General features: G+C 28.9%; 1 protein-coding gene across 1 annotated transcript; it reads right to left on the reverse strand.

Moving 5' to 3' along the window:
* Positions 1-7,967: 7,967 nt before the first annotated feature.
* LOC111309414 (putative disease resistance RPP13-like protein 1) lies at positions 7,968-11,822 on the reverse strand. The gene has a single exon (XM_022908481.2). It carries the CDS (start codon positions 11,820-11,822, stop codon positions 7,968-7,970), a length of 3,855 nt encoding a protein of 1,284 aa, XP_022764216.2.
* Positions 11,823-19,405: the final 7,583 nt, after the last annotated feature.

Below are 19,405 nucleotides of genomic sequence, written 5' to 3' on the forward strand. Positions count from 1 at the left end.
ACCTCTTCTCATGTCTTGAACCATGCTCTATTCTTTCCACGAACCTCAATCCTTGAACCTTACTCATTTTTTTCCACGAACCTTGCTCTGATACTACTTGTTAGGCTAAAAAGCTCCAATTTAATCACATTAGCGAAAGCATAATCAAATAATCAATCAATCACACAAGAGACAATAATTTAATGTGATTCAATCTAACCGACCTACATTCATGGATAAGAAACAAGATCCACTAATTATAAAGAATTACAAACATACATCAAAATACATCAACCACTTAATAATTAATAACCATAAACCCCCTCAATCTCTTCTAGTCCTATGGAGTATTCTCAATCCAAACAAACACATATTCATATGTATCTTTTCAACACAACTAAATACATACCCATATACACTTTTACATCATACTTATATAAACCTTCTTAGTCTCTTCTAATCCACTTACAAACAAATATGCACACTCATAAAACGTAAATCTTCAATAGTCTTATGGGGTGTCTACCCATAAAACACTACAACTTTTTTATATCTTTTTCTCATATTTAACCCTGCAGAGACTTCACATATTTATAATCATACAAACTTATCCATTAAGAATCCATTTCCTTTTAGAATTCTTCTTCTACAAGTTTTCTTATCCATCAAGTAATATCTAATAAATCTCAAATAAATAACTTACAGAATTTGAGTCATTATTTTCAACACTATGTAAAATGAAAGCTATCAACGATTAGCTTTCTAGTACATCTTTGGTGCAAATTTCAGAATAAATACCTTTGCAGTAAGATTGCACACAATTTGCTGTAGATGGGGACTCATCCCAACCTCATCTCGAATGCTATCCATTCCTATCCCTACTATATCCTCTATAGTTTATTTATTAATTAAATTTGTAAGTTTCCCAGGCTGAATTAAGCAGATAATTTAGTCACAAATTATGCTTAAAAATTTTATGTTGTTAGAAAGAAAACTAAAAGGATTAAATGGGACGAAATGAATGAAGTTTCTCTTCAACATACAAACTATAAGCACAATAACAATACAATTACAAAAACCAAGTAGTATTTCAGCATCTTATGAAGAATATAAGCACGGAAGAAACCAGAGCAACAATCAAATAAAGATAAAATAGAAACACGAACATGCAATAAGAATGCGACGCCACATAGACATAAATAAGATAGCATAATAAATTTAAAAAAAAGACATGGATATGATAAAACACGATAATAAAAAATTTTTTATATATTTTTATGTTAAAATATTCAATGTATATGTAAATATCAATTTTTAATTTTTTTCAATTTAAAATTATATTTTACAATATATACAATATTCTTAATTATATAAAAAAAATATTTTTAAATACATACAAGATATTAATTATTTCAAAATAATGAAATAACAATATAGCTCAAACAATGAAATAATGTATTTAATTTTTTTGGAAGTGCGACAAGTTATATTACTTTCTAATTTCATTTTTTTTTTTTTACTTTTTAGTGTAAAAAAAAAAGCCAAAAATCATGTTTGGTCTACTAAAACATGCCTACCCCACCCATAAGACACCCATACAATCCGTTATATTTCTTTTTCCTTTCTTTCCATCTTTCTTTTTCTTGCTTTTTTTCTTTATTATTATTTTCTTGTTTTCTTTCCTTAGGTCCTACCGGTTTTTGACAACCTCTATGTCATATCATCACTATCGGCCGTTGCCCATCGATATTGAAAATTTATTTAAAAATTGTCAATAAATTCATCCAACCTTTTTCTTTCTTCTTATCTAACAAGATTAAAAAAAAAAAAAATTGGAAAAGCATAGATCTAAAAAAACTTGTCAAGATGGTGTGTAACTAAATTTTTATTTTTTTATCATTTCCTAGCTTGGTCGGTATTTATTTTACTGTTTCGATTGTGTGTTTGTGTCGAACACGAGTACAGCATCGGCACAAAAAGCGTAGCCGCATGTCCGTGCTTTGTAGACATACAGTAGGTGAAGCCATAAGGCGTGAGACCTGATCGCTCCCTTCTCCTCTCTCTCTCCTCCTCTGCTATGTCATTGTAGGTGCTATTGTTCTTTTAGCTCACATATCACTTCTAATGAGTTGGAGTCACCTAATTTATTCTCAGTTTTAATTCTTTTTACAAACATAGGATTTCCATTTTAACATTTTATTCACTTCAACAAAAGCAAAAAAACACCTCTTTAAAACATTTTTAGAAAATTTTGCAAAAATTTAGAACTTTAAAGAAATTACACCTCTTCTTGAATCAAAACTTTCAACCATGATATGACACCCAATTTCTACGAAGTTGATAAAGAAAACCGGAAATAAGAGAAGTTGGTAACTAGAAAAATTCCAACGCACCATAGAAAGGTATCAATTAAATAACAAAAAAAATTAATAACTAGCAATTACCATGTAAATGGAAAGTATCACATGCTTTCAAGCAAGTTTTACTATTATACCAAGAAATATATATATTATTTTAAAATAAATTGTAAAACCAAAAAAATAAAATAAAATAAAACATACATGAAGCTAGAAAAAGAGAGAAGCAATTAAAGTTTCAAGAGACTTAAGAGAAAATTTTGCTCACGATTAATTTTAAGATCAATTTTAGCATTTCATATCTAGCTAGAACCCTAATTAATTTTAATACAAGTATCTATGGTTTTTTTAAAATGTTTAACTATATAATTAAAATGACATACTCACTATTAAACCATGATTTTAGTTCAACTATTTAGAATTGCTATAGAATCTATTTTTCTACCCCTAACTTTTAGTTTCTACAAAATTAGTCTATTTATTTTAAACACAAAATGAGACATATTTTTCACTTAAAAATAATTTTGCTTTTTTAAAATTATAGAATTCGATTAAATAAATACTCAAGACTTAATTATGCTAATTCTATACTAAAAAAAAAAATAGAAACTAATACAATATAATAAACATACTAAAGTTTTAATCACTCTTAAATATGAATCCTAAAGATGATTGATAGAAACTGATAATTTATAAAAATATTCAAATCCAATTAAATACATATCAAAAGTATATGTTTCCTAGCAAAAAAATTACTTACATTAATTACATTAATCTTAATTATATATTTGAATTTATATGGCTTATGGAATAGAGGTTTCTACTTGTGTTGGTGTATTATCATTTTATGATTTAATTGATAGATTATATGCATTCACTTTGACAAAATGATAAAATCCAATCTTGGGGTATGATTGTATTGTTATAATCAAAATGATAATTAATTAGAAAATTATTGCGTCATCTGTTTTACGCAGCATCTATCAACTATCAGGGATGGATCTACAATGGGGGCAGTGGGGGCATCTGCCCCCACTGAGATCCTAATATTCCTTAAAAATTATTACAAAAATTCTTAAAAATTTTAATTCTTGTATAGTTTGACCCTACTAAAAATGAAAAAATATATATGACACTTTTATAAATGTTTAAAAGAATTAAACTATAATTGCAATATAAATGACTTATTTTATAAAAATAATAGGTCGCATGTATAAATATAAATAAAATAAATATTTAAAAACAATTTTTTATTTAAAGACCATCATTTCATTTAAAAAACAATAAAAGTCAGATAAAAAGTGATCTTTCTACTCCATTTATAATTTTTTCCTTGGTCCAAACCCATAAAAATTACAGTAGATAGAAAATAGAAGCAGAGAAATAACAAGAAGACAAAGAAAAGCCAATAAACCAAAAAAAAAAATTAAGGAGTGAATAGTTTTTTTTCTTCCATCAATATATTTGAGTAAGTAATTACTTTTTTTTTGGATTTATTTTTTTGTTTATTATCATTTATTTATGTGATAGAATATTTGTTTACTATTTAAATTTTTTATATTGGTAAAATAATTTGATTTTGGACTTAATTTATAATTTATTTATATTTATATTTTTATATTATAAGTGGATTAAAGTCGAAGAATATTGTACTTTTTTAAATTGATCAAAGAAATAATTTAATTTTTATGAAATTATTTTATATTTATAAAATTATATTATTTAATTAAAATTCAAAATACATAATAAACTATGCATGTTGATTTTGTTTGCATAATTACATTTCAATATCTAATATAAACTATAATATTATCTTCTTATTTCTTAGAAATTATATAAACTAAATTATCTAATTTAATTAATTGAAAAAAAAATATCTTATTAAGAGAAAGTTAATTTTAAATGAATCATCTGAAATGAATAATAGTGACATCATTTTACAAACAAATTCATGTTTAATTAGATTTAGATGATTTTCATCGGATCCAAAGTTATGAAAAAAAAAATTTAGACTATCATCTCAATAAAATAGATAATGTTTGAAAAGTTTATTTTCACATTGAGAAACCCATAAAAAATAATTATAATGTGTTATCTTTGTATATAAACAAAATAATTTTTTATGCATTTGAGTTCATTATATTTTTATAATTTTATAGTTAATATTATTTATATTAATTATCTCCACTGAACGTAAATTTTAAATTCGTCCCTGCCAACTATGGTTGTCTTGAGAGGTTATTTGATCTGATAGGCAATAGTTGTGGTAGTAAAATGATGAAATTGCTGTGTCCTGAAATTGAACTTCACTTATATCATCCAGACTAGTATAATTAACTGTTCCATCATCTTTCTAATGGGTAAAAATCCGTACACTTGTTCTTGATTTTTTTAAGGTGTTCTTATGATTTATTTTGCGGGCAATGCTTGGAATCCAATGAAGCATGGACTCGGACATGTTTACGACAAGATACGGATATGGCAACATCAAGACAATTTCTAAAAAATAAGAACAGGAATACAGCAAGACACGATAATAAAAAAAATCTTTTATATATTATAGTCATCAGTTAAGAATATATGATAGATAATGGGCTGATTTTTAAAAAACAATTGCCTTTTGTAAAGAAAAACTAATGTAAATATGGCAATAAAAGAACATAGGATGTCGTTACCCGCATGACAATTTTCCAACATGTTCTGTATGTATGTCGGAAGCGTTAAAGTGTCAAGAACACGAATACAACAGGGGTACGCAGGAAGTTCAAACGTAAGAGGTACAAAATATTACCTTGTATATTTAGAAGTTTGAGTGCTTCCTGTGTTTCCTCTGAATTTATTTTATGTTCACTTGATAAAAGTGATATGTTTCGGCTTGCACGCATTCGGTTAATAAAAATGATATATTTCCGTTCACGGGCATTCGGATAGGTTGCATGATTTGTGAGACAACATAACTTTCCAGCATTTAAATATTTATGGTGTCTTTTTGTTTCAAGTTTTAATACTCAAGGACATTTTAGAACCCAGTTCTGTACTGAAACAGAATGTGAACATGGAAAATAAAGAAAGAAAATGAAAATTACCAACAGAAAACAAAAGTTCTGATACAATGGGAAAATTTTTAAGCTTGTAAGGGATGGTTTTCCTCCGTAAGAGCATGATACATGCTAGAATTGTGATCCACTGTAGCCAGTTGACAAATACTGATATCCCCAGTTCAGTTGTTTGAACGTAGCAATAACTATGGGTTGCATAAAAAATTCAAGCTCCAAAAATTGCCTAAAATAAGCTCTGATGTTTTTTGCGTTCATTTTGAAGGAAGTATTATGCAGGGTTTGCATAATATATTAGACAGTTATTGGAGTAGCATACTGATTCAATTTAGACTCCTTTGGAAACAGGCCTTTTTCGCAAGCTCCTTTCACACGAAATTGAGCTGAAATTCTGCAGAATAAATTGAGAATAGTTATTATAAGCTTCTTGTGTTCTTTTTTGTCAAGACAGGATATACCCCTGATTTGATGATTGAAATGAGCCCCTCAAACCAATACTCGAGCTCAGCAGCTGAAGCACTTTGTCTCCATCAACGTAGATGTTTCTTTATGCCGAGCCAGAATGCTTATAAAGATCTAAGAAGCATATCAAAATGTTTAGTCACTATTATAAATAGTTAAAACTTCATACATAAAGGCAAACAGTTTTCAAAGCAAGTATAAAAGAAAACCACATGAAGCTGTGTTGCTTTACATTGTTTATCATACAACCTCAGATTTTTCAAAAGCTCAATCCAGGCAAAGATTTTAACTTGTAGCTCCACCAATCTGAAAGAAACGATCATCGAAAAAACAAAGGCTGCTGATCAATGCTTTAAGGAAAGGATATTTTATGCATCAATATGAAGAATTGAGCTACAGTGGAATGAAACTTCCAAACATTATTGCACAACAGAACAATATTACAAAGAATTTTAACTTTTACATTTAGAATATCACTTTGGCCTTTACAGAAGGTCTCAGCTCAGCCAATTTTACCTCCTTGATAAAGTTCTTACCCTATCTCATCATTTATGCTTGCACCCCTGACACGGAGGAGGAAAGATTTCTGTTGTAGGAAAGGAGCTGCTGCCCTAACAACTTCGAAACCACCAATGGATTGAAGTTTATTCGTCCTGTCAGACTAGTTGCACAACATCAGATTTTTGTTTAGAAAGCATTTGGGATAAAAATGGTAGTACCAAAAAAGGGGAGAAAAAAAAAAAGCGAAAGGAATCCTAGCAAGACTGGAAGTTTTCATTATGCTAAGTATCATGATTTCTTATAATTTATGGTTTCTGATCATAAACATGGAATCTATATACTCAAGAGTATGATACATGGATTATGGATGGTGGAACATGATTCAAGGATATGAAATGTTCAAGGCACTAATTGCTGGTTCTGGAGGAGCACATTTTTCAGATTAAAAGACAAAAATATTGTACATAAAACATAAAGTACAAATGATTTTCCTTTGCTATAAAAGGAGAACGTTTTAAAAAGATTTCAGAACCCTGGAAATAAGTAATAACTAAGTAATAACTTACCACTTTCATAGGAAACAATGTTTCCCTTGGGGAATTTTTGCGCCACTGACACTGTCCTCACTCACAAGTCTGGCAATAAATCTTTAATATCTCATCATTTATAACAAATTGAGTTCTCAATGGGATTGAGGCAGAGATTTTGGTACTGACTCATTCAGGCGGCCATATGGTCAATTTGACAGCAGTGAAGGCAATCCATACTTCTGCTAAGTAAACAGCATTCATCTTTTTCAGGTCTTTCCATCTGCTTTTGCAAACCACTTTGTGTGCTCCTATAAAGGCACTACTCACTGGCCTCTGCAACTTCCAACTGACTGAAACTAAAATTAGATATCAAATTAATCTTCACGCATATAAGAACATAACAAGCATTTAATAATTGAAACCATTCTTGAATGATTCTGCAAAAAAAAAATCAGATGTCAGTGAGACAAAATGATTAATAGATATAAACATTTAACATATCTGTTCTGCTCTTGAAATTGTCCCTCTACTATATTTAGTCCAATTTTAATTTTAATGAATTTCTATTTTTATTAAACATGGTTTTTTTATATATATATATATTTTCCATTTCAATGTAAAACAAAAAGCTGTGTGTATAAGGGATTGAACTAATGAACCTTTTATTATGGAATCGAAAAAACAATAATCATGAAAATAAATCACTTGAGCACTTTATTTAATAGTACGTTAAAGTTCTTCAAATAAGTATCATATAATTGCAAAGTGACATGTACCTTATTTCTTGGCGTTCCTTCCGTTAACAAATTAACATGAAGCTGCTTCAAACTTCAATGTAAGGTATGTGGGCTATGTTAAGAAACAAGTATTAATTCCAATGTAAGGTATGTGGGCTATTTTGGGCCACTCTTGACCTCCATCTTTCTTGCATCGTTCTTCTAGCAATGGACATCTAGAAATTTCGAGTTGCAAAAGTGAGTCAAACATCTCCTTTTCCGGAAGGAATTTGAGCTTGGGACAACTATGGATGCCCAATGATTCAAGAGACTTGAGATTTTGAAAGCCCTTGGAGGATAGAGTTTCTAGGTTTGGAAAACCGCAGATGGTGGGGAGGTGAGAGTGCGGGGCAGAAGCATTTCCTCACATGGGAATGACACCACATCTAGAGAAGCACCGTTGATGGACAAATGTTTAAGGGAGGTTAGTTTGTGCAAACCCCACTCGATCACTGATTTGCAAATATTGGGTTGCCAGATTTGAAGTGCAGTGAGATTGGGAGGGAACCCCTCTTGTGGAAATGATATCACACTTGGACACTCAAATATGAACAATTCTCGCATAGAGACGATGTTGTGGATGCAGTTGGGTAAGGCCTTGAGTTTTTCACACCCAGAAAGATGAAGCTTTCTGAGTTTGGTGGTTAATAACACACTTCCTGGGAATGAAATCAAACTCGAACAACGCCCAATAAGAATCTCCCCAAGATGGTTGAGCTTGTTTAATCCACGAGGCAAAGAATTCAAATGATCGCAACCGTCGATAGTTATCAATTCAAGGGAAGAGTTCTGTTCAATATCTTGAGCTATGGACTCTAGTTCTGGGCAATAATTAATCCGGAGGGATTTAAGCCCCATGGGTAACTTGCCATTGGCTGACAAGGATGTCAACTTTTCACAAGAATAAATGTCAACATGTTGAAGACTAACAGGTAACTCGCCCCTTGAGGATAAAGATATCAGAGACTTGCAACCTCCAATTACCAAGTGCTCTAGAAGACGCGTGCAGTAGATGTTGTTGTTTACTCCATCCAGCAAGTACAGCAAATTCTCACACAGCATAATGGTTAAACGTCTTACATTTGGTGGCAAGTTTCCATTTGAAATTGAAATCAATCTTGGGCATCCTTCAATTAGCTTCGTAAGGGATCTGCAGCTATGTATGCTTTCTGATAGCCTTTCTAGCCTTTCACAATATTGTATGGTCAAATGTTCAATATGGCGAGGGATTCCTAATTGCATATGCTCTTCCTTCTCGTCCTCTGCACCTATGGAAACAAGTCTTGAACAATTGTGAATTTTCAAAAAGCGAAGAGGCCTCAAATGTGTTGAGAGTCTTTCCTGGTTCAGCCATGAAGAAATTAGCTCCTCATATCCACTTATAAAAAGATGTTCTACTTTTATCAACCCTAACATCATCCCCTCCATTGGAGAAGTGAATTTTGAAATGTTTGAAAGAGAGACTGTTTCCATGAATGAGCCAGAATTTGTACAATTAGTAGACACCACCTCTTGGCAACCATCAATTTTTAAGTCAGACAACTTCGGAAGGCTTGAGAGTGAAACTGCCAACTGCTCACATTGTTGAATCACAAGTTTCTCCAATGAAGGAAGACAACTAGGTAGACTTCTCAGTTGTTGACACAATTTAATCTCTAGCTTAGTCAAGGAAGGAAGACGATTAGGTAAACTTCCTAACAACTTGGGGCAATTTGAAATGATGAGCTCATGGAGGTGTTGGAAACTCCTTACATTTTCATCAACTTCACAGGGATCCCATTCCTCCCATTCTGGCATGCCATCAAAACATAATCTCTCTAGTGACGGAAATGCATTAATCGACAGATCCTTTCCAAAAAAATTAGCACCCACATTTTTTACCTTACTCATCCTCCTGATAGAAAGCGATTTTAGCGACAGTAATCTTCCAACAGCTGGTAATAATGTGCAATTTGGACAGTAATCCAGATCCAGAATCGATAGGTTTTCAAATGAAGGATCTCCAATCCAATTTGGGAATGTTTCACCTCCATAACATTCGATGGTGAGCCTTTCAAGCATTTTAGCAGGTTGGAGTGAATCCAACACGTCCTTGTGAATTTCTTCTCCTGCAAAATTATAACTCCACTTCAAACCTAAATCACGAAGGTTCGACTTACGACATAACCCAGCCACCCATGCATCTTGAGTTTTGACAACATTCTGCAATTCTGAAATAACAAGTCCACCCTTAAGATTAGACAAATTCTCCATCTCCCTTATCTTACGGCCATTGTCTTGACTCACAACAAAATTTGTCAATGTTTGAAGATTGGTTAGTTCACCGATTCCCATTGGCATCATTTTTATCGAACGTGCACCTGTAATGTCAAGATGCCTTAGGTTAATTAAAAATCTCATTTCAGAAGGAAACTCTTGAAGACGAGAACACCCCCGCAACAGCAAGGTCTCTAAATTGTAAAGCTTGCATATTGAATCCGGCAGAGTTTCGATTAGAGTGAGAGAAAAATTTAGATAACGCAGATGCACCAAATCTCCAATAATATTGGGAGACTCCGTTAGGTAGCACCCTCGTAAAGATAACACCCTCAAGTATTTAAATTCTGGCAACAACTCACTGACAACTTGATTAGAGAAATTCCACCAACCTCCAGGCATCTTCAACGGTAGGAAGGTTCTTAAACCCTTCTTTCCGTTAAAGACTTTTAAATTTTTAATTCCGTCTTTCCTGCCATCAATGTAAGATGAATGCCGAGCATGACTGGAAACGTTCAATGCCTTGTCACCCTCCACTCTGAAGCATATATCTTTGGCAACTGATTGAGCCAAATCATTAATCAGATCATACATTATAAATCGAGACTCATCCTTGTTGGATACTTCAAAAAATGACCTCCGTACAAGTTCTTCAAAGTACTCATGACCCAAATCTTCATTTTGCTTTGTAGCTTCCACTCGCAGAAAGCCTTCTGCCATCCATAATAAGACTATTTCTTCCTCGGTAAATTCATAATCTTTGGGAAGTATGGCACAGTAAGCAAAACATCGCTTTAGATCTGCAGGAAGATGATGATAGTTTAATCGTAAAGATGGAATTATGTTACTCCTCCCTTCTGGTAAATTCCAAATCTCACCTTTTAGTATCTTTTCCCATTCACCGAATTCCACCTTATTGCGCAAAAGGCCTCCAATGGTCTTAGCTGCCAAGGGCAATCCCTTGCACCTCTTCACAATCTGTACACCAAATTCTTTTAAGTTCGGATGCCCACTAAAATCTTTTGCTCCTAATGCATGTTGAGTTAATATAGAAAAGCAATCACCATCTGACAACTCTGGCAGCTTGTAACCTGGGATAGTACCCACCATTAATGAAACACTTTCACCACGTGTTGTCACAACAATCGTAGCTCCTATGCCAAAAGGGGATATTAGACGAGTCCAGTCATCATAGTTTTCATGCCAAAGATCATCCAAAATCAGAAGTAGTTTTTTTCCCTCCAGCTTCTTCTTCAGTTTTATTTGAAGGTTATTCAAATCATCTCCAACATTAAAAGATTCAGGACTAACTGATTGCAAAATTGATTTCGTTATCTCCTCCATCTTAAACTCGTCAGAAACACATACCCATGCTTGAAAATCAAAATGCTTAACTACACGCCTATCATTGTAGACAAGCTGAGCAAGCGTTGTTTTGCCAGTCCCTCCTTGGCCAATGATCGGAATCACAGAAAATTTATTGCTATCATCACTCCCAAAAATCAAGTCAAGGATTGTTTCCTTGTCTTTTTCCCGACCGTAGACTTGAGTTTCATTCACCAAACAAGTGGTTGATCGCCATTCCAAAGTTCTCTTGGGCCTCCCACCACCATTTTTAGTCAAAGCCAAGAGACTTATACCTGCTTCTAAAACTTGAAATCTAGCAGTGATCTCTTTTATCTCGGTCATCATTTCCTTATTAAATGATAAATTATGACCCCTGAACCAGGTAAAGATAGCATCAACAAGCTTTTGTAACTTCCTTGGGCGGTGATCTTGATGTTCCCTCGTTAACTTGAGTCTCCAGGCTTCAGTAGCAAACTTATCCAATATGTCATCCACATCGTATGCCAAATATTGGAGCTGGACCAACCAACTCTTCACACGCCCATCATTCATTTCCATCACCTTAGCATCATTTAGCACTGCATGAATATTGCGCAATGTCTTTTCCAGCTTCTTGAGCTTCTCGCAAACTTCTCGGTTACAAAGTTGAGAAACTCAGAAGAGGCGAAATTACTAAACAACCCTTCAAAGAACACAGATAAAGCAGCTTCAACGACGGACATGGCTTTTGACCTGCAATAACAGAGATTATGTGTAAAAATGATATAGGGAGAAACTCAAAAAGACTTAAACTAAAAGTAGAACACAACCAACAACCGCACCAGTACTGAATCTGATCTTGGTATACTTCTCTGTGGCTTATATCTCCGCGATAATTTTTTCTAATACTCATATTACTAATTACGAAAGTTAATGGACTCCTTAATAAGATTATTTTATTAGTGAGTTGTTACGGTTCACATGGTTCTACGATAAAAAAATCAACAAAGGTTAGGCAAATTTTAGATAAAATTTTTTTGGGTGAAATTCGTGACTAATGTATCCTCTGTTAGGTTTTTGTTCTGTATTCATATTTATTTCTATATATTCTAGTTTTTCTAATTGTATGCACAATATATAATTCAAAAGCATTATTTGATTTTTTTATGACTAATAATTCCTTCTCATCAATATGGTAATTCTGTTCTTTCAGAGTACATGTTCGACAAGTATATCTGGGTATCATCCTCTTCAATATATTTTAATATACCTTCTAAATATTTTAATATCTTTTTTATAAATTGATTAAATTGTTGGATGTTGACATAAGTACATCACCCACACTAATGATTTGCCTAATCCTATGATGGTTGGATTCCTAAATTTTGTGCCCCCACTTGTTGTGTAGTTTGCCTCAAAGTTTTGATTATTATTCCAATCAGACTATTTATTCGTTTATAGATTAAAATTGAAATATCAAGAACGTTAGGTAATGTATTTATTTTTTTTCAAATTTTCTTTTAGAAATTAAAACCAAAATCGTGATTTGTAACTTGCAAGGTGTTTTCAAAAACTAAAAATAAAATTTAAATTTTTTTTGAAAATTATTAAAAGTACAAAAATAATATTTCTAATATTTTGAAAATATTTTTGATATTATTATCATAAATATTATTTATCTGTTCGATTATAATGCTCGTTAGAGTGAAATTTTTGATGTTTGAAAATTAAAAAATATATATTATTAATAAGATTTAAGCTTACAATTTAAAATTTTAATCACTTTCTTTAATAAATTTCTCTTCTCAAATTTTTGGAAAAAAATTATATCAAAACACGTTATAAAATTTAATAAAATGATAAAAACTAAAATAAAATATTCAAAAAAAAAAAATTGGCAACTATACAAACCCATCCTATATCAAAATTCCAACTTTTTTTTCCTTAAAGTAAATGTACTTGTGTTGATTTGACATAAGGGTAAATCCATTTTTACAAGCAATTGGCTGACAAAAAAAAAAGTAGACCATATATCAGAAAAAAAAAATTTATCAAGCAAACTTTAAAAATCTTTAAAAGGGTGAAAATCTTTGATCTACGAATAATAGCAAACAAATTGGGACTCTGAAATCTGAAAAGAAAAACCACTTTTTATAACACTCTGTTATCAAATGTTGTAAGTACCCATTTAATCTGAGATTTTAAATTTCAAAAGTTTTTGTTTAACTTTTAATTGGACTATAAACTGATCAATTTAAGTCCGAATTATTATTTGTCTCTAATTAGTAACTTTGGGTTTTAGTCGATTAATAGGGCTAACCAATAGTCCATTCTCCCTTCTTATAATAAACCATTTTATTTTATTTCCCCTCTTATATCTTTTATCCAAATTTTTATATATTTTATTATTTTTAAACAATTGAAACAAAAAAAAAATAAATACAAAAAATTGAAAAATAAAAAAATAATTATGAAAATCTGGATAAACAAAAGTAGATAAATCATAAAATTTTTAAAGAAATATCCTAAAAAACAAGAATCAAATCATTGATTGGGCATCTCTTTCTTTTTAGATGCAACACTTTTTTTTGCCTCATTTCTTTCAAGTTTTTCATCTTAATTGCATTTTTTGTTATCTCTTTGGAAATTATTTTATCGGTAGAATTAGTTTATATTATCTTTAATAGCCTTAAAATAATATCTATAATAAACATTTTTCATTACTTTTTTATTATTTTATTATTTAAATATTAAAAATTTTTAATTTTTCATTTTAATAGCCTTAAAATTTGATTCTTGTTTGTCCCTCTTTGAGAAAGTCAATTCTAAACCTCCTCCAAAATTTTTCTTAAAATCTAGAGGAAATCTCATCATCTCTCTCATTTCGAACCTCCAAAACACCTTCCTTATCCATCCATAACCACCGAAGTAGCCTAAAACCCTGGTCAAAGCTTCCAACTTATTACAAACCTCTAACTTTTGTGAAAACCTTGAAAAATCTAATCTGTCATAGTCTGTCAATAAGCATACCCTACTGTCACTCACCACATCACCTTGCCTTGTCACCTAAATCCACATCACTAGGCATATCATCCAACCACATCATCTCAGCTATATCACCTTTCAAATCCAACCAAAACTGTATCTATGGTCAAAGTCCAACCAAAACTCTGTCCAAAAAGTCCAATCAAATCAAAACTCTACTCAAAGAGTCTTAATCCAATCAAAACTCAACCTTAAAAGCTACTGTTTTACCAAAACACTCTAAAAGAGTCCCGACACCCAAATTTTGTTCGAAGAGTACATGTCAGACTAAAATTCTTTCAAAGGGCCAAGATTCTTTCAAAAGGCTTAATCTATCATTTAAATTTTATCATATTTTTAATATAATTAATTAAATTTATCGTATCATTAATTAAATTTAAATATTAATTTTAATAAAATTCATTTAATATAAATTTTTAATTAAATTTTTTATTCACAATTATAATAATTTTTTTAATTATAATTATAATAATTTTTATTTTTATTTTTATTTTTACTATAATAAATCTCATTATCCATCCAAATAAAAATTTTATTTTCTTTATATCATAACGTTACTTTTTTTAATAACTTATTTTAAAAGTCAAGTCCTTTCAGGCTCTTTCCTATGATCCATCACGGATCACAATTTTCTATATGTAGAATAAAAGTGAATATGCAATAATTACAATAAAAAGTTAATGGTGAAAAAAATTAAAAATTGATTTAAAATTATGATGTTAAATTTAGTTTAGATCATTTTTTTATTAAATTTAGATCAAATTTAAATATTAAATATATATATTAAATTTAGATCAAATTTAAAATTTGAATATGAAAAACGAAAAAAAAATCAAATCAAATTATATATATTTATTAATTTTTATATATATATTTAAAATTTTTATAAAATAAAAATAATTCTTTTTTAGAAATCTATTTAAATATATTAAAAATTAGATTAAAATAATATACAAAAATTTTAGATTTAAAAATTAATAAACCAAATCGAATTAGTAAAATTCAGTTTTGATCAAATTAATTCAAAAAAAAAATCAATTAAAATTCAGATCAAATTTTAAAAATTCTTAATATTATACATTCTAAAAAAATGAACTAAAACCAATCAAATCTAAATCGTTATCACTCCTAAAAAAAATTATTATTACCAAAAAAAAATTTCACGCTATTGCTATATATTTGAAATTGAAGTGCACGTTTGGTCAAATTACCAGCTACTTTATTTCTTATCCTTTGAGAAGTTTACTAAGTGTAGAGTGAAAATTTTCAAGTAATTTCGACCACAAAAACCTTTTTTTCAAGTAATTCCTTAATTTGTCTCTTTTAAAGAATGTTTATGTTTGGTTTAGTCTCTTTAGGATATGATCATTTGTAATATTCCACGATGATAAAGCTTGACATGAAAAAGTACTTGTAAACTAAACTAGTTCCTGTACTTCAGAAGTTTACTAGGTATTGAGTAAAATTTTCCAAGTTGCTTCTTTGTCTCCTTTGAAGAATACTTGTCTTGTTCTTAATCTCCTTAAATAAATACCTTTTGCAATATTCCAAGCTGATATATAGAATTTGATACCGAAAAATACTTCTAAACGACTACAGGAAATGAAATTTTCACCACATATGTTGACAAAAAAATGCTGGAATTAAAGAATATATTAAAGTCTGTGCAAAGGGCAATAAAATAATTGAGGACAAGAGTACAAACTGATGAGTCACCACAAAAAGGAGGTACCAAAGGCATCCAATGCCAAAGATAACAGACGTCTCAGCAAGTCCATCCACGGCGAGGACAAAGCAAGTAAAGTTTCTCAGATTTACAAGATAATATTTATGTAAAAAACAAAAGTAGTCTGGATAAAAACAATCCCTCAGTGCAAATTTAACTCAGAAGAGATATTGCCAACTAATGAGGAAAGTAGAATTTCACAGTCGTACCTATCGTCAGAAAGAAAAAGGTTGTTTCGAGCTATTTGAACCATTCATTTATAATGACATACAACTGTGAAGATAAGAGAATTAATTATTTAAATATCTGATGTAAGTAATGATATAAAAAATTTTCTTTTAAACGAGGATATTAATTCAAAATTTAATTTAATTAATTTATAAAATTATTTAAAAAAATAATATTTATAACATTTTTTAGTTCAAACTTAAACTTTGCTTACAAAAAAACCACTGTTTGTATTTTGAATTTATGCAGTTACTTTTTTTTTGTTGAAAAAAAATTAAAAATTAAAAAGATTAATTTATTTTTAAAATTAAGATAAATCATCAATTTATAAGAAAATTTATAAAATTTGTAAATTTTTTTAAATTTACATATTATCTATCAATATATCATAAAAATTTCAATTTGAATATTTTATATTCAAACCTTAAATTTTAATTAATTAAACCAATTTTTATCGAAATTTATTCAATTAATTTATATTTACATATGCCTCCGGTTATAACAATTTGAATAAAACAATATAATCAAAATGTACTTCTTTCAATTTTATTTACAGAATCAAAAGGAAAGTTTTTGCCAACTGAATTAATTTTTAATCAATTTTTAACACCTTACTTTCTTAAAATCGTAATGTTATTGTTTTTAATAATTTATTTTGGAAGGCAAGTCCCTTTAAACTCTTTCCCATGATTCGTCCTTGGTCACAATTTTTATATGTAAAATAAAAGTGAATACTTAAGAATTACAATAAAAAAGTTTGGGGTGAGAAAATTAAAAATTAATTTAAAATTATAGTATTTAAATTGATTTAGATTATTTTTTATTTAATTTAAATCAAATTTAATTATTAAATAAATATATATATATATATATTAAGTTTAGATCGAATTTAAATCTAAATGTAAGATCTAATTCGATCTCAATTTAAAATTAAAAAAAAAAACTTTTGACCTTATCTAGAATTTTTAAAAACCCGCACGTATTGAATTGAAGCAAATCAAAAATTCACGAGATAAAGGGTTTGTTTTGGCAACCTTAAACGTAATAAAAAAGAAATGACAAGAAAAATAAGTTAAATAGAGAAACAACGTAATAATTTTATTAATATAATACATATATATAATTATAAATTAAAATAAATAATAAAATATATATCTGAACTAAATAAAATACTCTAAACTTGCATCTAATTTAATAATGATTTTTGAAAAACCCTCAAGGCGATCCCAAATTTTAAAAGAACATATTTATTGGATCCGAAGGAATCAAAACCTATTACGTTAGGAATAGAATTGTAACCATATTTGGCTGCAGGATTATTTTAATTTTTTTAAAGTTATATTTCGAATATGTGAGAAGTAAATTTTTCATGTCATGTTTTAAAGGAAGACAACATATAGATAAATATAAGAGTATTTATTTTTTATTATAAATTATAAATTAATTATATATAAAAATATGTCTTTTATTAAATTAAAATACTACATAATATCTTTATTGATATAATATATATAAATAAAAATTTAATAAATAATAACAAATATTCTTTATATATCTTTAAAAGTATCGGACATAGCGCCTCAAACATTATTTTATCTTGACTCAAGTTGTTTAAAAAGATAAAACTTAGCTCAATTTTTATTTAAAGAAAAAAAATGAATGATTGGATTATGATAAATTGAAATCTATCACATACATGTTGTTTTATCATCCTTATATTCATCTACTCTTTCTTGTAAAATCAAACTTATAGGCTGATACGAAAAACATTAATTCGACAATTAAGGAATTATTGATGCATGCGTGCACGCATCCGAGTTCATTTTTCTTTCTTGATGCTTGTCGTCTTTGACTATCTTTGTTTGATTATTGGACAAAAATCATTGTAATGCCCAACTTTATTTTTTGCATTTTTTTCCTTTCATTATAAGTTTGATTAATACTGTTGCATGGAGAAGTCAAAGAAATACAAATGGTAAAGAAAATATAAAAGTGAGGATAATCACACAATTCGCATTTACTAAAATTATTATTATTATTATTATTATTATATCCATGTTTTGAATGATTTTTTAAATTTTCGTGCAATAATAAAAAACTTGCCATATTATTTCTATTTAATTATATTTTTCTCTCTTCCACCCACATATGGCATGAAGGTAAGAAAAGCTATTAGTGTTAAATGTGTACGATTAGATAAAACAAGAACCAGCAACAACTCTGAACATTTAAAGATTTAAAGATTTATATTTGATGCATTATGTGTATAAATGTTATATATTAGAAGTGAATCACACAATGATATTTTATAAAAAAATAATTTTAAATATATATTTAAAATTAAGTGTATTTGTTTTTTATGATTTTAAAATTTTAAAATTAATTTTTTTGAAGTGTCATACATAAATAAATATGGTTCTATATAATGATAATATATCAAATATAAATTCAATATCTTGTTTTTATTATTGACTTTTACAAACCCGATAAAGAAAAAGAGTTTCCATCCAAGGTCAGGTTTTCTCTTGTCTATCATTTTTCCATTGAAATATAACTAAATTTCCTTAGGTATTTTAGCTTTGAGATAAAAACTATTGTAGCCATAAATTGCCTTAATTGTTTGGTGCATTATCCTCCATTTAAAAAACAAGATTTGAATATCCGCTCCCAAATTAAAAAAAAAAAAAAAAAAACTACTTCTGTAAAAACAGAATTTATTATATTTTATATAAGCAAAAAATTAATAGAACAATAAAAAAGTATAAATTCTTTTTTTGGTTAAATAACTCCTAAAGTAATTGTAGGTTGTTTAATTTTCGTAGATGTATGGGCACAATTCCATCAGAATTTAAAATCTTTTAGTATTTTTGTTTTTCTTTTGTAACCAATATATATATATATATATATTTGAAAAGATTCATTTGCATTGATATAAAACTTTGTAGTTTTACATTTTTTAATTATTAATTTCAATAAATCTAAAAAAGAAAGAGATAATTAAAAAAAAAAAATTTAATCTCATCATTAGATTTATTAAAATCAATATTAGAAACTAGTGTAAAATTAAAAATTTTTATACTATAATGATAACTCAAAAAGAGAAAAAATGATTGAATCGCATCCTCTTAATTTATTAAAATTAATGATTAAAAAATTATATAAA

Source organism: Durio zibethinus, chromosome 19 (genome assembly GCF_047325235.1).
Source record: "Durio zibethinus cultivar Kanyao isolate XHJ-2024 chromosome 19, ASM4732523v1, whole genome shotgun sequence".
NCBI lineage: Eukaryota > Viridiplantae > Streptophyta > Magnoliopsida > Malvales > Malvaceae > Durio > Durio zibethinus.

Coding starts and splice junctions, on each gene's coding strand:
- LOC111309414 (XM_022908481.2), bottom strand. CDS start 11,822: ATGGAAATGAATGATGGGCGTGTGAAGAGTTGGTTGGTCCAGCTCCAA.